This window comes from Peromyscus eremicus, chromosome 19 (assembly GCF_949786415.1).
Source record: "Peromyscus eremicus chromosome 19, PerEre_H2_v1, whole genome shotgun sequence".
In the NCBI taxonomy this organism is placed as follows: Eukaryota; Metazoa; Chordata; class Mammalia; order Rodentia; family Cricetidae; genus Peromyscus; species Peromyscus eremicus.
This window is the reverse complement of record NC_081435.1, coordinates 47,994,246-48,018,633: the sequence shown is the minus strand read 5'-3', so window position 1 is coordinate 48,018,633 and position 24,388 is coordinate 47,994,246. Positions and strand designations below refer to the sequence as shown.

General features: G+C 41.0%; 1 protein-coding gene across 1 annotated transcript; it reads left to right on the top strand.

Moving 5' to 3' along the window:
* Nucleotides 1–9,013: 9,013 nt before the first annotated feature.
* On the top strand, nucleotides 9,014–22,304 carry LOC131895811 (interferon-inducible GTPase 1-like). The gene is made up of 2 exons (XM_059246344.1): nucleotides 9,014–9,236; nucleotides 19,375–22,304. Exon 2 carries the CDS (start codon nucleotides 19,396–19,398, stop codon nucleotides 20,650–20,652), a length of 1,257 nt encoding a protein of 418 aa, XP_059102327.1. The 5' UTR covers nucleotides 9,014–9,236; nucleotides 19,375–19,395; the 3' UTR covers nucleotides 20,653–22,304.
* The last annotated feature ends 2,084 nt before the right edge of the window (nucleotides 22,305–24,388 follow it).

The following is a 24,388-nucleotide window of genomic DNA, read 5'->3' as shown; positions in this document are numbered from 1 at the left end:
GCCTGATTTACCAAAATCCATAGTGCTAGGAAAGTCCTTATGTACTAACGTTGCCTTTTTTTTTTTTTTTTTTTTTTTTTTTTGCTTCTGTGGTTTCACTTCTGGTTAATTGTTCTTGTTAACTAAGTATGTTAACCCAAGATGTGGGTTTTGTGATTAGGAACTCTGAGGAAGACTCCAGACTGCATTGGGATATTGAATACCCAGAGTAGTCGCCAGCAGGCTAATAAAAGACTTTCTATTAGCTTAAACCCATTTCTGAATGGTTGTCTCCGATGAACATCCCACAACAACATGAATTTCAACCATTTTTTAAAAAACATTTCTAAGTTGATATGCTAACAGAGGCTTTTCTTGCAGCCATGGAGTTCCATCCGAGCCTGCCTCCAATCCAGAAACACTCTGACAATGGCAGACTTTTCTATGGTTTTGGTAATCTTTGGTTGACAAGACAGATTTGTGGGAATTTTTGGGTGCCAGACTGCCTTACCGAGTGAATCTTCCTTCCAACCCTTCTGCTCCTGCAGATAGTGAGGGTATTGGACGTCCATTCCAGGACTAATGAAACCTGGGTGAAGCATTGGATTATAAATGAGTTATCAGGCTCAGTTTCCTCTCTTTGTCCCTTTCCTGGGGGACAATATTCACACCATGTTTCCCTAATATTCTGTGTGATCATGACCAGAGTCATGACTGCCAGGGGTTCTCTTCCTGTTCAGAACAAGAAATGCTAGCATTAGAGTTTTTTCCTGAAAGAAGATAAAATTTTCAGACACTTGTGCTTTCTGACTTCTGAGTCAGGTTCTTACTGGTTTGGGGTGTGAGGTTTGTGGGGTGAGTTCTCAGAAGTGTCATGGGGAATGTTCAAGAGTTTTTATTCACATATCACATTACAGATACAGGATATGTTAACGTGGGGTCATGCTGACTTTCTGTTTCGCTTCTTTAAAATACTTTATTTGTAGGAGGTTGGCCATCTGTGGTTGTTGTTCTTGGTTGACAAGTTGACTATGTCTGGAATTAACTAAAATCCAAGTTGCTGGGTATACCAATGACAGACTTTTTTTTATTATTATTCAAATCACTTGAATGTGAAGATGTACTTTTAACCTAGACCTTTTCAAGTGGGAAGACACAATTTTAATCTGGGCCACACCTCCTGCTGCCAGCTAATATAAAGGACATGGAAGAAGGAAATTTCTGCTCTTTGTCTGCTTGCTCTCACCTCTCTGTCAAGTCCATTCCTTTTGTGCCATTAAAGCCTACTTCTTCGGGATTCCAGTGTGTACTCAAGACCAGCTGAGATATATAACTGGATTCTTGGACCCTCCATTGGTGGACAGCCATTGCTGGACTACCTGGACCACACCTGTAAAATATTCTAATAATCTTATATATCATCCATGTTTGGAGAAGGCTATCAAAAGGACAAGTGATCTGGATATCGATGTAATGCAAAGGTATGTATTTTACAAGCCAAGACACGCTTTGATTGACAGCACCCACTATGTCAGTTAATCCTGAACCTGAACTTAAGGGGGGGGGGGAATAGAGAAGAAAAGGGTAGTGGGAAAAAATTGGAAAAACATAAAGAAATTAATGGCATTAGTTAAGAGGTACTCATTCTCCAACTAAATGCTGAGAAATGGCATAGTGTGACAGCTTATCCATAGAAATACTGTCACTTGCCCCAGTAGTAATGCAAAATGACAGTATTTCTAAGAGGAAGTGGCAATACCTCAGAGGAGTGAGCACCATTTCCACATTGCCACTGAATGGTGTTTTGAAGAGTCTTCTACAGAAACACCAGAGAAAATAGAAAAATATATACCTGTGTGGAGTGGGTTTGATATTCAGCAATCTTTTAAAGATTCACTTTGTTTTTAATCATGCATATGTATTGTGGGGATGAAAGTATGTGCATGTAAGTGCAGGGGCAGTCAGAGGCATTGGAAATTCCTGGGGCTAGAATTAGAGGCAGTGGAGCCCCCTGACATGGGTGCCAGTAACAAATTCCAGTCCTCTTTCAGAGCAGTGCATGCTCTTAACCACTGAGTCATCTGTCCAGCACGGGCATATAATGTTGCGAAAGCAGCTATGCCTATGTCCAAGTCAGATTTTTCCATATAAGAATTAATAGACAGGTTCATCTGTTTATGATAGATAGAGAGGTCAATCTCTGCATCTGTCTATATCTACTGTGGAATGGCACTAACTTTCTACTGCAGCATCTCACCATGTGTAAGATGTGACGGTCCTGGACAATATATTATAGTTAATTACAATTTTCTCCTTGGTTTAAAATATCTACCACACAATCCACAGGTGCTTTCCCATTGAGCACTAAATCTACACAGCATATTTATAAAATACACTAACACACTCTATCATTGTACAACTTGGTAAGTCATTCACTCCAAACACTTATGTCTAGAATCAGGAGAATCATCTTTGTTTCCTACTCACCAGTTAGGTGAAGGGTAGTGTGTCTCTTTTGAAACTCTTCATGGCCTTTCACTGTTCTAACCCAAGGGATGCTAGCTGGCAGGTCGCTGTCATCATTGCATTGAGAAGATGACAGGTTTGCTGCCATCTTAGAGAAGGGTCAGACTGGGGGCAGCAAGCCCTGGGAAACCCACCAAAGGATGTGCTGCCCCTACCACCTATGCCCTGGGGAACCCATAAGAAGTTTGGGCTAGGGGGAGCAGACCCTGGGAAATTCATCAGAGGATGTGTTGCCCCTAGACCCAGACAGTTAACTACCACATAGACAACACTCTCTAGACATATTCTGCCATAACATAAAAGATATGATAGATTGTATACCATAGCTGTCAGAAGGAGCAAGTTTCCTGCAGAAAAGAAATGGAACGTCTAATTGTCAGGAAAATGAGTCTGCAATGACATAAACTGTTAGATGATATGGCTATTTTTTTATAGCTGCAACTCTCCAATCAGTTCAAACCAAGCATCTCTGACCTAAAGTAAGCACCAATCCTGAGTTTGTAACTATTTAGAATTGGAATTTGCCCAGATCCCCTACCCTAACCATTACAAAAGTCCTGCTTGATTGCTACTTGGCATCTTTCCTGCTCAGCTGCTGCATCAGATGGATCAAGAGACCCGGGTTTAAACTCATAAATAAAAAGACTCTTTGGTTTTGCATTCGGATCGGTCTCTTTGTGGTCTTTGGGTGACTCTGGGTACAACAGCATTTCTCTCTATACATGATTATAATTGCAAGGTCAAATAGCTAATGAAGTGATTGATTGTGTGTCCTGAGAACAGATACTCTTTTATATTCAACTGATGACATTTAAACCCCTCAAAAAGGTAATGAAGAAACTAAGCAAGTATGTCATTCTGAAACTGCTAAACCCATGTAAGGCAGTTAGTTCTCTTTTGAGTACACTACTCAGAGGTTGTCACTGGTTCTGTTTCCAGCTCTTTCTGATAAACATGCAACACTGAATTTGTCCTACAGATAAGATAATTTCAAGTAACTGACATCTGTAGCAAGCAATAAAATGAGATTAGTGTATAGAATATATGCATCATTATTTCTCATCAGTTAGGCAAGGCTTAAATCAGACTCAGAAGATGGTAATCATTTTCTGATCATGTCATTGGCTAGAAATGGCTTTTCACATTTCAATACATTTTACAAAAACTTTTATTAGCATTTTTAGAAATTCAAATTTGACGTGTGTGTGTGTGTGTGTGTGTGTGTGTGTGTGTACATTCAACCATGCATATACATGTGAAGGCAAGGGTATCAATGTATGGTGTCTTCTTCTCTCACTCTCCACCTTATTTTTTAAGACAGGATCTTTATTGAACCTAGTAACCATTGCAGGGTAGAAGACTGCACAGTGATCCCACTTCACCACACTTGGCTTTTGTGGGTGTGACAATTCAAAGTGAAGTCCTCATGATTTACACTGAGTCATCAAGTGCCTTATCACTGAGCCAACACTCCAACCCTCAATATTTCACTTTTAGAGATTAATGGTCCTACAAAGGACAACATGCCTGTAATCCCACCATGTCTATTTATATAAATAAATATATATTATTTAATTTTTTTGGAAAAAAATGAAGAGTAAGACTGTGGTATGTCAGCTGGGAGACTTCAGAAAGCACTGGATTTAGCCCTCAACACCAATACACCTGTGATGGCAGCCCTGGGGAGCTAGAGATGAAACAAACAGAAATTCAAGCTCATCAACTGTTCCAATGCAACACAAGGCCAGCCTGGCTGCATAAAAACGTGTTGAAAAATACAAAAAACATGGTGGCGAGTGTACTGTGGTGAGGCTGAAGGATGGTGGGTTGGTAAGAAAGGGAAAGGCAGAGGGAACAGAAAGGCAGGGAGAAGGAACAGTAAGAAGTCTCCATGGAGCAGGGAGGCTCAACCACAGCTTCCCCTCTCTTGCTTCCACTTCTTCCCACATTCCCAGTGTGCATTGTTTATGACCAACAAGCAGCATAGGGAAGGAGTTTCAGTTTCGCATTCCTGGCAATGACTGGAAATGCAGCTGTCCTTGTCCACTGGGAGTCCTGCATTCCTTCCAAGGTCAGAACAGCTCTCACTTTTCTCTAAGAACTGTGAGCAGACAATGCTCCAGGGCCTGATCCAGCCTGAGGGAAAACAACAACATCATCAACACCTAACTAAATTACAATCCTGGAAATGAGCTCCAGTGGCTCAGATGATGACATTGACCATGGCAGGTGTCTTCATTGGTGTTGGCTGATCTCTGCCACTTGTGACCAGGTGCTGCTCTAATGGATTTTCCCAAGGACCTGCCCTGAGAAAATCCCTCCCAGGGTCTTGGGGAAGATGCTATGTCTGGCATGGGGTTATCTGAGAGAAAAGAATCTATGTACACCATGCTCTTTCATCTGTTTATGTCTCTATGATAAAATACAGCTCAGTCCTCACATTGAGCTCCTCCCTGTACCTACTCATCATAGTCCTCTCATAGTACTAACCAAAGCTTCTATGCTTTTGACCTCATCTTCATCCTCTGTTCCTTCATCTTCTATCTTTCCTTCCTTGCTTCTTAACCCTGGCTCTGGGAAACTCTGCCTTCTTCTCTTCTCTCCATCTATGTACCTGTATCTACCATCTATAGAAACTGTCTTATCCTTTCTGTTTGGCCACATGACTCTGCCATAACCAAGAATCCTGCCCCATCCTTTACTTCACCTGGGTATGCAAAATCGTCCTTTGTTCTGAGTCACTTGCTTTGCAGTGCTGGTTTCCCTGTCAGGGGAAGGGAGGTCAGAGCTTCATTTGCACAAGAAACAAAGCTATGCATCTATAGCACACTTGTCTCCTCAGCCCTGCAGGGGTCTCACCAAGTGGATCATCAGAAGGTCTGAGAAGCTTAACTGTTTGCCATATGGCCTAGTAGTATATGAGCACACAAGAATTTCATAGCAGAAGACAGCTGATATATATTAATAAGTTAAATAACACCAAGTATTGTATTCCTTGATAAATGACTTCCTCTTGAGGACACCTTGGTTGGTCAAAGTATAGCTTATTATATACAGCTGAATCTCTGTAATATATTCTTACAGCCCCCTGTACTACTCAATGTTCACCTAGCAGAGATGCTTAGGATGAACTTGAGTTCCTAAAAACAGCTGCTATAGCTGAGCTCTGTATTATTTCTCACGAGAACTCAATGAAATTGAAATGAGTTCGGCTGGACACTACATCCTTTCAATGTCACCCAGAGAGGGCTGTTTAATATACACACAATGCCCATAATCTGTGGATTTGGCTCACAAAATCAAGAAGTATGTTCCTGGGTCAATCAAGGCACAGTGATTCAGAGCTGTAATCTCAGCAGTCAGGAGGCTGAGTAAGGAGAATCACTAGCAGCTTCAGGTCTGTCTGGACTTCATAGTCCTACAGGGATTCTAGATCTACACTGGACAAAGGAAGACACTGTCTCAAATAATTTTAAAAGACACCATCAGTTGAGTGATGAGGCATCTTACAGAATGGGAAATCTCTTTACCAGTTTTGTACATACGGGGTTAGTATCTAGAATCTGTAAAGAAATCACAAACATCAAGAAAACAAGTAACCCAATCAAAAAAGGAGTATAAGCTAAACAGAGAGTTCTTTAAAATGTTGTGCAAATGCCTGAGAAATATATCTATTTAATGCTCAACATTCTTGTCCATCAGGGAAACACAAGTCAAAACTACTTTGAGATTTCACCTCACCTCAGTTAGCATAGCTAGAAGCAAAAATACAAATAGCAGCAAATGCTGCTGTGGATGTGGGGGAAGGAGAACACTCACTCCCCACTTGTGTTAGTGCCAATTTGCACAATTATGCACAAAACAATGGGGTCAAACACAGTCTAAAACCAGAAGCAAAACTTTATTCCAAAAAAAAAAAAAAAATCACCATTGGGCACAAAAAGCTAATGAGCTAGATACCACAGCCAGAGTTTGGGATTCTGTAACTATGGCAGTTGGAGGGGATGGGGTTATGATCTCCTTCTTATAGCAAGCAGAAAACATCAGGTATGTACAAAAATTGTTTTACAATTCCTAATTTAAACTTTTAAAGACAAATTGCTTTTTAAGGATTAACCATTTTCCATTAACATGGTTTTACAGAGTTTCACCTGATTGATATTTGTATAACTCTGAAGTCTTTCCTGATACAGCTAATTGACGTTTGCTCCAAATCTGCAACTCTTTCTGACATAGCTGGGTTCCCATAGAAGGAGGAATATGAAACAATGCAAGGCAGGTTGTCACATAGAAGTCATTAAAAGTTAACCTTGGCTTTTGATAGTGAGTGCAGGCGGCTGCAGAGAGCAATCTTTAGTAAAACACTAACATTTGGGTTGCTGAGAGAGCTGCCCATCATAAAACAAGGAAGGGCCCAGTGAAAGGTTAATCCCCATTCCCTGGCAAAGCTGATGGCCGTCGGCTTCCATCTCTTCATCTTACAAATGTTTATTCCTGTATTCCTATCTCATTCCCATATTTCTATATTATATCTCTGGACCCTTCAGTTACTGGGGTAATTTTGTGGAAGCTCCACAAAAAAGGAACATAGATTTACTACATGATCCAGCTTCATTACTCCTGGAAATATTCCCAAATGGCTTCATCTTCTACTGTTCAGCAACTTGCACATCCTTCATTCCTGCTCTATTCACAATAGCCAAGAAATGGAAACAATCTGGATGCCCATCTGCTGATGAATGGATAAAGAAAATGTGCAACTTTACAGAATGGAATATTATTCATCTGTTAAACAAAATGGAAACTATGAAATTCATGGGGAATTGGATGGAGAAGGATACAATCATTCTCAGTAAGGTAAGAGAGGCCCAGAAAGACAAACATCATTTAATACCACTTATGTGTAGACCTTATCTTCCACCCTTCAGATATGTGTGCTCTATTTGGGATACCCACATGGGTTTTGAAACACTATGGGACCATGAAGTGAGACTTACAAGAGAGGGAAGATGGGATTTAAAAGAGAAATATGGATAAAGAAGTGTTAAATTGGGCTGGGAGGTGAGAATAGGGGAGGGGAGTGAAAGTAGAAGGTGTAAATAACACTACCAGATTTCTAAAATGTCATATGTAACCTCTAAATGTAGAGGCTTTCTAAAGTATATCTATACACATACCAAAAAGAAGATGGATTTTTCCCTCTATTGGGCAACAATGTCCTTGAGGCACACTACAGGGTAACAAATAAAAGGCCTAGACACAGGAATTACTTAGCTTTTTTGGATTTGTTGGCCAGTGATGACCCTGGTCATTATAGGCCACTGCCAGTGCTCCTGGTTACCTTCCAGAACTTGATGCTGGGATCGTGTTAGTGAAAACACCACATTCCTGAGTTATAGAACATGGAGAAAATAAGCTGATACTGACCCAGAAGATCCACCTCTACTGGTTATCTTTCATAGTGCTGGAAGGTTCTAGCCACACTAGCAGAGGAGAAAATTAAACATTGATCATATCCAGGTGTGAACTCTGTGAGCTACAATAATGTCTGATCAGATAAGATATAACCACCAATGTTATAGTGAGAAGAATGTGATGGTAGTAATGATATACTTCCTGATTGGATTTAATATTACTCCACAATATGAAACCCATACTTGGTACCATATCTGGACAATAACCTAAGGCTATACTGGACATACACCCTAGTCAGAACCTACTACTACTATTATGCTAAAGGGACATAATATTAAAGCATGTCCTAATGATTTTCCATTATGGCCATAGATTAAGGCACTACTTAATCCTTCTCATGGAAGCTCATATTTGTAGGAGGTTATAATCAATATAGATATCCACAGCTGTCCCAGATGTATAGAATAAGACATTGGTAAATGTTCAGAACTAATGGGTTATACATAGTTTTACTTCCAAAGGAATAGGAATAGTTATGGAAAAAAGGGTGAAAAGACTGTAGGAGTCAGATTTGTGGATGACTACAAGGAAAGAGTGTCTTCTGGACACTGCAGGGCAGTTATTCTGATAAACTGGCCATGGTTGTACCATCATGTGTGAGACTTGTCAAGCAGAACCAGAGGAAATATCTGCATTGACAGGGGAGTTGAGAAGGACAAGAATTAAGGACATGAATCCACAATTGTGAAGAAATAAGGTTGTAGTCAGAGGGGGTCAAATGTTTTGTGTCTTGGGTGAGACTAAAGCTGGCATCTGCACAGGAACCCAGACAATGTGCTGTACCACTTCAGTTTGTAGTTTCAGGCTATATTTGTAGAGTTAGGAATCACAAAAATTATTTTTCAACAGTTTGTTCTACCCTAATTATTAAAATTCTTCTGCATGTTCCCCTTCAGCTTGCAAGCTCTAGAATGCCTCGTTTTTTATTTGGGGACTGTCCAAACTTTTCTGCCAGGAAATGAAGTGTTTATAGATTGAAAAAACAAATCTTTGTTTTATTTTCACTTTCCTTTTCTTGGAAATGAAGGGGATTCTGAAAAGCCACTTGATCAATGCTCCTCCGTGATTGGCCAACACACACTGAGACAGGAGGAGCAGATTCAGAAGAGTGTAGAAGTTCTTCCAAACTAACATAAACCTGCTGCTTTCCTCAGAGGGACCAGAGGTGGGTTCATGTGAAGAGCCTGCAGCACGGTGGACAGCAGTTCCTGTAGCTGACCTAAACTGAGCCCATACACTGGACACCGGATTTTCTGGTAAGAGGACAGGAGCATTCAAATTTAACTTCTGAGACTCATCTTCTTTTCTCTAAGGAACATATATGTAACAAGATATTTAGGAACATGCCTGAGAGTGGGGATCCTCAGTTTCAAAGCTAGGATGCTTTGATAGTTTCTGGATTGGGCAAGCTGTGGATGGTCTTTGCCAATCCTTCAAGCTGAAATAGACCTATAGGACATGGGTATTTTTTTGGTAAACGTATCCAATTGTTGTGACTTGTCTCTTATTCCTCTCCCTATAATGGCTGTCAAGGGATGCTTCAGGTAATGGAATATCTCTGCTGTGTGTATGAGGTTGTGTGTCTCACTCTCATCTTGCCGTCTAGTTCAGGGTCATTTATTTAATTCCTGCATCCCAAGGCCTCTGGTCTGTGGAGAGGATGTCTCTCTGCACGCTACTTCTGCTATAGCTGGCTGTGGAAATCTGTGCCTGAAGAACCTTGTTCACAGTGTTTTTCTTTATTGTAAAGCAGGAGTGCAAAGGATGTTTTCTGACTCTGTAGGGTACATGAACTCCGTCAGGATGTGGTGACAGCTGTCACTTGGGCAGGCTTCCTTTTGTAATGTTTGCTGTGTCACAGCCTTCTCATTCCCTGTGTTCACGTTCAGTGGACAGACCTTGCAGGCAACTGTCACACTGGAGTCTGCATCACAAATCCAGTAGCTGGAACTGAAGGAATGAGAGGGAAAAACTGAAAAGAGAGAACAGCCTGGGTATTTCAAGGACGTTCTGTCTGTGCTCTGTGGGTGACTGTCCCCTTCAACAGGAAATCTGACTGTGGTGTTTATTTAACCAGGCTTGGCATCCCCTTTGGACATTCTCTTTACTCACCTCTTCCTGGCTCCTGTCTGCAGTCGGTTTGAACAAAGTTCTGCAGCTTTGGTTTCCTGCACAGCTGTCCCCATTTGTTCTGTGGATTGGACAGGGGCTGTCTGTACAGTGAGTCTGTATATGTATGTTTGTGCTCATACACAATATGATTCTAAGATATCCAGTTTGTATTAGACTGTTTTTGTGCTCTCTTCAGACTCTTGACACCAACTGTCTATTAATTCAGTAGGACTTCAATTTCATACATACCAGTTAGAACTACAGAATAGTCACAAATTTCGTAATAAAGTCCAGATGCATTCCAATACACCTGATCACTCCCTGATGATAACCCACCATATTCTAGTATGTTCATGAAGAAGAACTGAGCAAGACAAAGACACATTCTTCTACCTGAGGTTCATTATACTGTGGGAGGTTGACAGCGAACAGACCCAGGCAGATACACATTATGTGGCAGCAAGTGCTGTGAAGAAACTGAAACATAATGAAAGTATGGTGAATGTTAAAGCCGGTACAATCTTATATCCCAATTGGGGTGTCAGTGCTAAAACCTGCCTAACTGAAGCACAACCTAGAGAAAGGCGATTAAGTTAACAGCTGTGTGGCTGCTGGGGGAGAGCAACAAGGAAAGTATTCAGTCACTAAGTACAAAGTCCTGAGATGAGAAGACAGCCTGAGATTGCAGGGTGTCTGGGATTCAGACCCCAGAGGCCCCAGAAGTGTAATAATTATATTCAAAGCTATGTTGTACAAAGTTAGGTATGTGCACTGCATACCTAATGAACTTTCCCTGAGGGGAAAGGAATCCTTATGGTACATCTCAGAGTTGACTTGATATGATTTCAGTGTCCTTAGGATAACTCTGGCCATTTTATCATCCATGTGGTTGCAAGAATACTCATAGGAAATACAGTGATGTCAATGACATAATCAAAGCTGGAATTGAGAAAGTCTTGAAGAAGATATTGTAGGAGGAATGGTCAAGTGTGATTGGATTTGGAAATAGAGATTAAGTCTGTGAATTTATTTGACATGAGTGAGACAGGAAGAGGAAGCTCCAGGGTGACAGTGGGTGTTTACTGTTTCCTTAACTGATGGTGAAGTCCACTGTGCTGCCACAGGAGATCTTGTTCACATTTGTGGAGAATAAAGGGCAGCAGTATGAGATCTGAGGTAATTAATTACCCAACAATCAAACCCAGGTCCTTAGGTCTGACAACAAGTGTATTTACCTGCTGAGCCATGTTGCTGAACTTGATATTCATTTTTTTTGAGACAGGGTGTCAAGTAACCCAGGCTAGCCTGTAACTCAGTATGTACCAAGGATGACCTGATCCTCTTACCTCTACTCCCTGAGTCCTAGAATTTCAGAGAGCTGCAAACTCCTGCATTTGATGAGATGCTGTAGATTGAACTGAGGCCTTATTCATGCTGGGAAATTCTCTACCCCCTTTTCCAGAGCACAGTTAGAATTCCTTTATAAAATAAAATAAAATACTTAAAAGAAAACAGTGAATCTAAAAGATGACTTTAGGACCCTGAAGCACTGTTGAAGAAATGGGATTTAACATGGACTTTCCCACTCTGATTTTCCTCTCACCCCAAATATCTACAGCTCATTTCCAGTTCTCCGATCAGTCTGCTACAGTGGGCATAAGGACTAAAGATAATGACTATACCATAAAGTTGAGGAAATAAGATTAGAATCAGAGGACCAAATGGGGAGGTGTTAAGGTGACATTGGAACTGGCAGTCACACAGGAATTATGCTGTGTGACTTCAACTGAGGATGTGCTTTGTGGAATCAGAGGCTGTCTTAGTTAAGGTTGCTATTGTTATGATGAAATACTATGACCAACAGTAATTTGGAAAGAAAAAGGTTTGCTTGACTTATACTTCCACATCACTGTTCATCATCAAAGGAAGTCAGGACAGCTACTCAAACAGGGCAGGTATCAGGAGGCAGAAGCTGATGTAGATATCATGGAGAGATATTGGTTATTGGATTGCTAGCCTGCTTCCTTATATTGACCCCAGGACCACTAACCTAAGCATGGCACCACCCACAATCGAGTGGGCTCTCCCCATCAATCACTAATTATCCTACAGGGTTGCTTGAAGCCCAATATTATGTAGGTTTTTTTCTTAATTGAGGTTCCTTCCTTTCAAACGACTTTATCTTGTGTCAAACTGACAAAAAACTATTTAGTACAATTGACCCCTTGTCAACTTGACACACACACACACACACATCATTGTTTAGCCATAGCCTTTCCTTTCTTGTTCATCTCCAATATCACAAATTAATACTGTGTTAGTTATGATTTCTATTGCTTTGAAGAGACACCATGACCACAGCAACTCTTATAAGGAAACATTTAATTGGGGCTGGCTTACAGTTTAGAGGTTTAGTCCATTATTGTCATGGCAGGAAGTTGGGTGGCATGCAGACAGACATGGCCTTGAAGAGGTAACTGAGAGTTCTATATCGGTACCCATAGGCAGAAGGAAGAGAAAGTGAGCCACAGGGCCTGTTCTGAGAATCTTAAATCCCAAAGCCTACATCCAGTGACACACTTCCTCCAAAAAGGCCACACTTCCTAATAGTGCCTTTCCCTAAGAACTATGGAGGCCATTTTTATTTAAACCACTACAAATATCAGTATCACAATATAAAACATTTTACAACTATTAAAGTCACACCTCTTTACAAATTCAAACACTTTAAAATTCAGCCTCATTAAAAAAAGCCCTCAATGTCTCTTTTTAAATCCAGAGTCTTTTATTTCACAGTCTCTCACCTGTGGTCTCCTATAAAATCACAAATAATTTAAATACTTTCTTACTTCAAGAGGAAGAGCCAGGGCACTGTTACAATCATATCAAAGCAAAAACAGATTCGAACTGTGTAATTAATTCAGTATCCATGTGTGGGATCCACTCGAAATCTTCAGGATTCCTCAAAGGGATTGGGTCACTTCTCTTGTTCTGACCTCTGCAGCAGTGATTTGGACTGTCTCCACTCTACTGCTGCAGCTGTCCTTGATGGTCATTCCATGGCACTGGCATCTCCAAAAATGATAAAGTCCCTTGATGCAATGAGGCTGCCACCAATAGCCACTCCTGGGCTCTCTTCATGGTCCAACCAAGCCTCATTTTCTCACCTTCAACCCTTCAATCCTGGGGCTTCCACCAGTACTGAGGCTGAACCTTCTCTAATGGCCTAAATCCTGGCCTCTCACAGTGCCAAGCCTCAGCTTCTTTCTATCACTCCTTCATGTCTTCAAATCCACCTGAGAGACTCTTGCACATTACCAAGTATGGCTGCCATGGAGAAGTAAAACCTTAGTGGCCTGGGAACACAGCTTCTGTGCACTGACTCTGAGGAAACACTTCCCAAAAGAGTTTGCCTTGGTGATGTTGGTCTCTTCTTAATCACTGCTAATTTCTTACCTCCAGTTGGCCAGCATTTAGTTTCCCAGTAAAGCAAAGACTTTCTTCAGTAGCTCTGTTCTCTTGTTAATTACAACTAATTCTTCAGCCCTAGCTAACCATAACCACAGATTTTCATCTTTAGTCTTTAACTGACTCTCAAACTTCCCTCTGGAACTTCACAAGCCAGGCCTCCATTGATTGCTTTACTCTCAACATTCTTATCTTCCAAGCTTCTACAGAAAAGGTCATCAAGTTTTGAACTCTTAATGGCTTTCTAGACCAAAGTTTCAAGGTCCTTTCACAATCCTTCTCAAAACAACATGGTCAGATCTCTCACAATACCCCATGATCATGTTACCAACTTGCCTTAAGGTTTCTATTTCTGTGATGAAACTCCATGACAAAACAAAACAAAACAAAACAAAACAAAACAAAACAAAACAAACAACAACAACAACAAAACAAGCTGGGAAGGAAGTCAGGACTGGAACTCAAACAGGGCAGGAACCTGGAAGCAGTTGCTGATGTAGAGGCCATGGATGGGGTGCTGCTGACTGGCTTCCTTGAACTGCTTCCTTTTAGACCCCAAGACCACCATCCCAAGGATGGCACCACCCACAAGGGCCTGGGCCCTCTCCCATCAATCAATTGCACCAGAATGAGCAAAAACCAGATATTTTTTCCTGTGGAAACAGAGGCATACTTTTCCCCAAACACAGTATTTTATAGGCTGGTTCAATTCAGCAGTTTCTTACTGTCAGGACAGGAAGGGATTAAGAGAAAGCAGCTGTGGCAAGGACCTTGGTCCACAGTGAAGAAGTTGGCTCAGGAAGGAAGGGAGGGGAGATCCACATGTACAAGGGCAGCTTATGGGCAAAGTGCCCACGTGGCAGTCAGCATCCTGCAAAAAAGAGGGTCAGCTTCCCTGGCCTCAATAATTAACCCCAGGTTCTTGGTCTGGTGTTAGAAGTCCTGTTCCAGTCTGTCTTCCACCTACAAGCTGCCCCAGCCCCAGGCCCCATCTACAGTGTCACAACGGGGCCTCAGCAGTTTAGTTTAGAAAGGAAGTTTCTCTTTGCTGGCCCTCCCTGGGAGTGTATCCTGTTGGTCTGAAGCCTGGTCCCTGCCCTACCATGCCTTATTGAGCATCCAACCACCCTCTTTTCAGAAAATGATCCCCAAGTCACTGGCTTGGGCCTGAAAGTCCTTGAACTGGTCCAAGAAAATGTTCTGGGGGCATGGTGATGTAGGTGTTAGTGGTGGTGGTGGTGGTGGTGGTGGTGGTGGTGGTGGTGGTGGTGGTGGAAGCCATTTGCCTCATCCCTTCTAGGAGAACAAGAGTAGTGTTCAGACAAAACAAAAGAGGGCACCAGAGCACACTGTGCCAGTAGGGCACATTAAACAGAAACCAGGAATGGGCTTACAGCTTGTCTCACTGGGGGTGGAGTAGGGGTGGGGTGGGAGGGCAAGTTCTGTTTTTGTGACAGGAGCAACCTGTGTTTCCATTCAGCCAAAGGTATCCTCTTTCCCAATTCAACCAAAGGGACATAGTCCCTTCCAGGTAGGTCAGAGACATCTCTGGACCCACGTGGTGTGAGTGCTAATAGTGCAACCAGGTAGCACTCAGGCCTCCAGGTTCAGTTAGCTCAAGCTTCCCAGCAACATCAACAAATGAAACAAAACAATGACATCCAGAACAATGACCAACCAAAACAAAGAGTGCTCAATGACCAGCTTGGTTCAAATGCTCAACATGTTAGGTGTCTTGGGGGGACTTTTTGGCCAATGCACCATATGTTCAGGTCCATGAGAAGTCCCATAAAAGGCCACCAGTCACGTATGCAATCAACAAGAGCAATTATTAAAATTACCAACATATTTGTATCTAATCACCTGCAAAAATGGCAAATTGTGACCTGGAGAGAAGCTCGAAGGCTCCTTTTAATCAGGATTAGATAAATTCCAGGGAGGAGAGTTTAGTCTGGGGTCTGATTGGTAGGTTTAAACAAAAAGTTTATGGGATTGGTAGGTATCTCTAGTGGTTAGGGATTTTCCAGAGGTGGGGTAGGGAAAGCTATCTTTTTCAAGCAGAAGGCTGTGGGGCACCTGCTGTTTAGTTACAGATGAGTTGTGCTTTTCCTGAGAACTACTTGCTAAGTTCTGGCCAGCTCCTCTAAACTGAAGCTAAGGGCTGGTCCCTGGCAGGGCTATTAGGAGAGCCTGTCATGGCCCTTGTCATGCTCCCTGGCTGCTCATACAAAATATATGAAAATTGTTGTGACTCAATCCTGTGACTTCCTAGTACTCTTTTCTTGCCTCTTTCTACCAGCTCAACATATTTATTCTAAACTCCAGGGGAAGCTAGACTGGAGTGAATGACGCCCCCTGTAGGATGCTTCTGCTACAACCTGCTGGGGACAATTTTAGGATTGGTTTGTTTGGTTTAAAACATTTTTATTTACTATGACAATTTCATACATCTATGTAGCATTTTTATTCTCTTCACCCAATATTCCTCTCTGTTTTCCTACTCTTATTCTCTCTGGGATCCTTCTTCTTCCCAATGGTTTCCCCTATGATTTCTAGTCTTTATGTTTTTAAAGAGTCCATTAATTTTCCTAAGGATCACTTTTGTGTTCTGGTGTGGGGTTATTTACTTGATCATGGGCAACTTTCTAGTGGTCACATGTTAAAGAACAGTGACTCTCTCTCCCCCAACAGTCACTAATCCTAATATCTCCTCAGCTAAGCCCTCATGTGCCCCCGATTTCCTTCATGCTGAAATGTGGACAGGCTAGATCTTTGGAAGTCTCTGCAGGGAACCCCAGTTACCACGAGTTCACACATGCAAATGCCATGTCATATTCAGAAGACATCATTTCAGGCCACTGCCCCTGCCCATCCTCTGGCTCTTCCATGATGTTTCCTGAACCTGGTTAGGGTGGGGGTTGATAAAGATGCCCCTGTTATATTTAGGAATGAGCACTCAACAGTCACGTGTTCTCACCACTTTGACCAGTTATGAGACTGTGCATTCAAAACCTACCACTGCAAAAACAGAACAAATGGTAACTAAACAGCAAAAATGTCAACAAATCCCTTGTCTGAGTAAGGTGTCACTAATCTCTGGTGTAATCAGAAGTATTGAGAAGGAAATTGGCCAGCATGGCTATTTATCGAACAGCAATAGTAGAGACTGTGGGCATTTTTAATTAGGGAATTCTCTTTAGCTTCATGGTTTTTATTAGAAAGTTGCAGTTCTAATGAAGAAATGTATCTGTTTGTAATGACTGATAGTTCATATCACTATAGTTTGTTGTGTTCATACTCAGTATGAGACTTTTAAGACAAAGTTTTAGAGTTGCTTATTTTTTTCTTGCTTTAAGTAGTTTGAGAATTTTGTACAATGAGTTTTATTTGTATTTTGATTATATTTATTTATTCATTCTCTGTGTACTCATGTACTGGGGCTTGGTGCCCATATGCTAGAGCGTGCATATGGAGGTCAAAAGACAAGTTCTAGAAGTCAGTTCTCTCTCATCACTATGTGAGTCTTGGGACTAGAACTCAGATCATCTGGCTTAGTGACAAGGGGCCTTACCTGCTCAGGCATCTTGCTGGCCTAAGATAGTTTTACAGTGTGTAGAATTAGAACAAAGGATGGAGACCAAAAGAATGGGAGGCTTTGTAAAAAGGTTCCAGTAACTTTGGTCTTGATAACTTTCACCAGGCTAAATCTAGTGGATCCAGGCTCATGGTTGCCCTAATATATGTAACTATTTTCATTTTCGTCAGGGTCTAGTCAGCTTTTAAGACTGGCCAAATTTATCACTAAATAGTTAATTTCAGTAGCCATCAGAAAAGCTTAGGTCTGGCCTCCTCTCCTCTGTTAGGTTTATGTGAGGCTGACAGAGTTGAACCTGGATGTCTATCCAGCATGGAAGATGAGTAACAAAATTCAGAGGGGACCCTGGTATTTTAGTAGGAATTGCCTAATCAGTAGGCCAGAAGCTGAGCCACACCCCAACACCCTGTGGGGGTCAGCATTTTCCTGAGGATGGGGAGCAGGGTTTGGGCTTGTGGCCTTTGTTCTTGGTTCTCTGTTTTGTTGCTGGCAGTGCTGGACACAGGGCCTGTCCCTGTCAGCAGTCAGGCTGTCCCCAGGAAACGGAAATCCTCACCTGAAGGAAACATAAGGTTTGGAAAATTTTACAAAAATATGTACATACCAATTTAGGTATTAAAATAAATAATCCCATAACATTATATAAAAATGTATTGTCTACTAGCCGCGAATTGCTGTTGGATAAGGTTTTTTGTAACTTAGCACAACCTTCATCTTATGGTTCTGATGAATGTTATTTCACTTAAAGTCTACTTTTGTAAATGCTACCAAAGCAGATCAGTATCCTAAGAGAACCTCCTTGATATAAATAACACCAGATTTTAGAACTGTATCAGTGTAGTGAACTTTGACCATAGAAATTTTAATAACCTTTAGATATAGCTAACTCAGAGATACACATATACTTTTTTTTACTCTACAGCCATTCTCTATCTTAAAACAAAACTAATTTACAAATAATTTTCCTTCAACATTTCTAAAAACATACATTAGCATCCTTATGACCTATATCAAGCCCATGGATATAACAGAAGTATCAATACAGATTGTCAAATCCACATTACTATTAACTATATCAACTCAGCCTACTGACTACTCTTTCTCCTGTCTCCTGCACATGTTGTCTGTGTTCATTTGAAATGCTGCAGGTGCCCTGCTTGGACCATCTGTGTAGCAAGCATCAACTGGGATGGGTGATGTCCTAACAGTACTTTATCTGGCTTGGCTGTTGATTCAGTTGTTCAGGGACACTAAGTGTCTTTAAAGGAAAGTGATCTAGGACATATCTGTGTGGCACTGGTGACTGGACTGGCAGAAACTACACTCCATATAAATATGCATTATATTTTGCAAAGTTTGGTCCCTTTTCACCTTAGAAAGAGACTTGGCCATTGGCCTGGAATCCAACTCTCTACTGCAAAAGTGTTATATACTACACATCAGGAAGGAATCATCAATAAATACTCAAATGAAGAAACTTCAGTAAAAGAACAAATTCAGAGAGTTGGATATGTCAAGCAAATAAATAGGGAAATGTATGACAAACCAAGACCAGAGAGTGGGAGGGGTCATTACCAGATCTAAGCAGAAGGAATAATAAGAAGAAAGTATTTTTCTTCAAAATACCAGGAGTACTGAACAGTTCAGAAAGGCCAAATAGTATTGATTACAAAAAATGATGGATGCAGGCACAGTCAGACATGTAGTCCAAGCAGGACAAAGGCGAGGCCATGATTACATACAATTGAATGATACTGGAAGCTAGATGGTGAAGGACTTCTGGACATGTAGTCTACATAGCAGGGAGGCACAGAGCAGGCTGAAAAGGTAAGATGGATCTGTGAAGAGACAATGGAGAATAAACCATTAAAATCTCCTGGGAAGGTCTCAGCTACCTGCAGAAAGAATGACCCTATTGTGTCACTTACAGGTGAAATCTAGAGTAGCCAGATTCATAGAGGTAGAAAACAGGGTGGTGGGCAAAGCTGTGGGGAGAAGGAAATAGAGTGATGCTAGTCAAAGGACACAAAATCCCAATTGTGAATATGAACTCAGTGGGAGATGTAATGTATAATTACAACCATTAAGGATGGGATGTAGCAATATACTTGAAATTTACTAAAATGAAAATTTCAATTTGACACACATCCTCCCAACTTTCTTTCTTTCTTTCTTTCTTTCTTTCTTTCTTTCTTTCTTTCTTTCTTTCTTTCTTTCAGGGCCTTTATTTGCACACAGTCATGGGTCAGCTGTTCTCTTCATCTACAGATGATCGCCACAATGATTTGGCCTCCAGCTTTGCTGAATATTTTAAGAAGTTTAAAACAGAAAACAAAATCATTCCTCAGGAAACCATAGCTTCAATTAAGTTAAGCCTGACAAAAGGAAACATTCATGGCGCAAACTCTTCAATCACTGATGCATTAAAAGAAATTGATAGTACCCCACTCAATGTTGCTGTGACTGGGGAGTCTGGAGCAGGGAAATCTGCCCTCATCAATGGCCTGAGAGGGATTGGGCATGAAGAGAAAGATGCAGCTGAAATTGGAGTGGTGGAAACGACCATGGAGAGACGTCCATACAAACACCCCAATATTCCCAATGTGGTTTTTTGGGACCTGCCTGGGATTGGAACCACAAATTTCCCACCAAAAGATTATCTGGAGAAAATGAAATTCCATGAGTATGACTTCTTCATTATTGTTTCTGCCACACGCTTTAAGAAAAATGATATAGACCTCGCCAAAGCAATCAGCATGATGAAGAAGGATTTCTACTTTGTGAGAACCAAGGTGGACTCTGATTTAAACAATGAAAAGGAATTCAAACCACGCACCTTTAACAGAGAAAATGTCCTGCAGCAGATCCGCAACAGCTGTGTGAAAACGTTTAAGGAGAATAACATTGAAGAACCACCAATCTTCTTGATCTCTAACAGAAATTTGTCTGATTATGATTTCCCAATCCTGATGGACAAGGTTATGAGTGTTCTCCCTGTACACAAACGTCATGTTTTTATGCTCTCCTTGCCTAATATTTCAGGTGCAGCCATTGAAAAGAAGCAACAATCTCTGAAACAGAGGATTTGGCTGGAAGCCTTTACAACTGACCTCCTGAGAATCATCCCTTCCCTGACCCTCTTCATGAGCAGTGATGTGGAGAATCTTGAGAAATGCCTGAACTTCTATCGAACTGTGTTTGGAGTGGATGATGCATCCTTGCAGAGTTTGGCTAAGGACTGGGGAATGTCAGTGGATCAGCTCAAGTCAAAGATGAAATCTCCTAATGTGTTCGAGACTACAAAGAAAGAAACCGTACAAGAAAGGCTTTCAAGATATTATGAGGAGTTCTGTTTGGCTAATGGGCATTTGTTTAATAAGAATGTTTATGTTAAGGAATTATACTACCTAAAATTATATTTTGTTGACATGGTGACAGATGATGCTAATGCTCTTCTCAAAGAGATATGTTCAAGAAACAACTTGGTTTCTGATTAGGCTGAAATCCTGTAGCTGTCAAAAATCAGAATCAATGACAGAAACATAGGACACTGATATTGCAAAACAACATACTGAGTTTAATTCATGCCATCCAGGCTTTATCTATCCTTAGTGTTCATATATCCACATTAGCTCTAGCAAGAAGATCAATCAGATGTATGTAAATAAGCTGAGATCTAAAAGCTATCTACTCACTTTGAATAAACCCTCAGATGGAGTAATTGCACACTTATTTAAATTAGTTTACTATAAAGCAGCATCCGTTTTTAAGTTTAACAGTGTGATGGTTATAGTTTTGAACAGACTCTAGATCACACGGGAGATGAAACTCTGGACTTGATTCGGGGAATTATTTTGCTTATGTTAATTGATGTCGGGAGCCCTGCATGCTGTGGATAGCATCATTCCCTAGCTAGTGTGTATCTTTGAGTGTTTATGTGGAGAGAGGTGCTAATCAGCAGCATGCTTTCATTCATGCATTGGTCTCTGCTTTTTCACTGTAGGTGGAGTGGCACTAGCCGCCTCCAGCTGTTGCTGTGACTTCTTGGTAATGATGGCCTCTGTAACCTTCAATTTGATACTTGTGTCCTTTCTTGATATCAGTACCCAAGGAGAAACCATACCTGGGCTGGAGACATGGCTCAGTAGATAAAGCACTTACCTTGCAAGTCTGAAGACCTCTGTTCAGATCCCTAGAGCCCACATAGAGGCAGCTAAGCATCTGTAATCACACACTCCTGTGGTGAGGTAGGAGGCAGAGACAGAGGATCCTGGAATCCCTGAGGCCAGCTAACCTGCCACATGCAGCAGTGAGTCAGAGACCCTGACACAAGGAAGTGAAGGTAAAGCCAACACCGAGGTTGTCCTTTGACCTCTGCACACATGCCATGTCATGTTCATGTCTGCAATCACATGTGTAAATGCACACAAACCAAAAGTTTATTCTTTAGAAGAAGAAGGAAGGTTTGGGGCAGTAGCTCAATGGTATCATACTTGAGTCACATGCATGAGACCTCGGGTTCAATCCCTACCACTCCTGAAAATGGGTAAAAGGTGGAGTGGAGAGATGGCTCTGACGTTAAGAACATTGGCTGATCTTGAAGAGGACCCAGGTTCAATTCCCACATAATAGGACCCACATAGTAGCTACAGTAGACTATATCTCCTGTTCCGGGGGATCTAATACCCTCTCCTAACCTAAACAAGGACCAGTCACAGATGTGTTAAAAGATATACATGCAAGGCAAACATTCATAAAATAAAAGTAAGTAAAGAAAAAAATTTAAATATATGTTTAAATAAAGAGCTAACATATGCGCAAGAGAAACAATAACCATAGAGATTGCAATAGTCTTAATAATACCTAAGATTACTAAATATACTATTTAGTCAGAATACTTGAGAATATGTTAAAGAAGCTCTCTAATTATGTGCCAGAACCAGTGAAGATGAATAGATCCGTCTACTTTATAGATTTTAAATGCTGTGATTACTAAAATACTGATTTACTCCATATCAATAAAAAACATTTAATAAATTCTTTTGTTAAAATATAGACATTTGTTGCTACTTGATATTCCCACGAACTCATAATAGCTCCACAATGACTGTCTTTAGTATTACTATTTTTGGATGATTATCTCATTGTCCATTACCTGGCTGACACTTTATCTTCCATGAAATAAAATTCAAATAACCAGTACATTTGTTACTAAGACTGAAAGAAAGACATAGAGGTAAGGGAAAAGTATTCATGGTGAGGAGTGGTTTGGGCTGCTGTAATCCTATAGAGTATGTGGGTTAACAATAGAATTTTGTTCTTATACTTCTAGTGACTGATGTCTGAGATTCAGATGCCAGTGTGGGCAGACATTCAGTGAAAGCACTCTTCCTGGTAATGCCTCACATGGCCTTCCATGGTGTATGTGTGCAGAGAATGATTCTCTTGTCGCTTCTTCTCATGATCCTATCATTTGGACTCCATTTCCATGACCTACCTAACCATAGATGCCTAGACTAGCCTTTCCTCCTAACACAATCCCACTGAGGGGTTGGGCTATTAACATATGATTTCAGGAGGAAAAAACAATCAGTCTATAACAGGTTATGCAAATTATGCGTAAACTTAAGTTCCTTTTTTAATGGAAGCTATGGCACTCAAATACCAACACTAAATACTCCAAAGTATTTTATTTATTTATTTTTAACCATAAATTGAGATGCAGACTTACCAAAATGATGACTAACTAGAGACACTAGACAACCCCTTCTCCACTGAAGAAATAAAAATCATAGAAAAAGCAGATGATGTTTGCTGAGAATGTTTGGAGAATGCTGGAACATGAAAGAGAGTTATGAAGAATGGAGGCTCCAGATAGTCAGGTCAAGAAGATTACAGCGCACCTTGCATAGAGTGCTCTTGATTCCCAGCCTGGGCTTGTTTGCATGTGATAAGTCTTCTTACAGCTCAAAAATGAACAGAGTAGAGCCTGAGTTGTCCATATCAGCACCACAGAGGCATGGATTTTTCTGTAAGGCAACACTGTAGCCATCCATGGTTTCGAGCTCCACAAGGAGTTATAATGAGTACACACTGTCCCACGTGGGTACCTCTATTTACATAGCTCCCTCCCCTTTGTAAGATATTGGTGCATGTTGCCATTTTTAGACCAAATCTATCCACACTTCACCCCAACTTCCATGTATGGCACACACTCAAATGGTGCTTTAGTGTCTCAATCACTGTACCCAAAATTATATGTACCTCTTTGGCTATTAGAATGCCATCACCTGTGTGACTTGGTTCAGATTAGGGTGTCTGATTGTTACCACACTCATTAAGTCCTTAGAGTCATCAGCTGCAATTTGTGGAGACACTATAGGTATCCAAACAAAACCAAAGCCTATGTTGCCTCTAACATAATACCCAACGTCTTCAGTAGAAATTATTTTCCTGATTAATTCTCCTGCCCAATTGGTAAGACACTGGCACACCAGATGTACCAGATGTATCAAAGAGGATCAAGCAGTATGGAAACACAAGGCAAAATGATGCAACCAAGGAAACACAAAACCTTCTATCAATGAACACTGTAAAGGAAGTTGAGTAAATGCCAGAAAAAGAAAAGAGTAATTCTAAGGAAATTGCCTGATTATAAAGGGAATATATAGCATGATTACACTGAGACTATTAATACAATTCACTGTATGAATAATGAGAAATTCATCAATGAAGTAGAGATCTTTCTTTTACAAAATGCTGTAGGGCTAGGGAGGTTAATAGACAAAACGTTTGCTCTGCACACACAAAGACGTGAGTTTACACAGACAGACAGACAGACAGACAGATATAGACAGAGATATATATTGAATGGTTTATAAATAGTGGCCCAGCTAGTTCACAATAGCTGTCTACCAATGGAAAGAACAGGAATCTAGCAGTTGCTCAGTCCATGAAGCTGAAAGTCTCATCTGGTCTTCAGTATAGCCTGGAATACTGAAGAACTAGGCTCTAATGCTGGTGAAGGAATTAACTTGCCAGTGAGAGTGAGGACAACCAAGCAAAGAACAATTAACTTTCTTCTTCCATGTCCTTTACATTGGCTGTTAGCAGAAGGTGTGGTCCAGATTAGCTGGATCTTCCCATCTCAAGAGATCCAGATTTAGTGTGGGTCTTTCAACTTCAAATGCTTTAATTACAAAGCATGCCTCACAGATGGTCCTAGATGCTTGG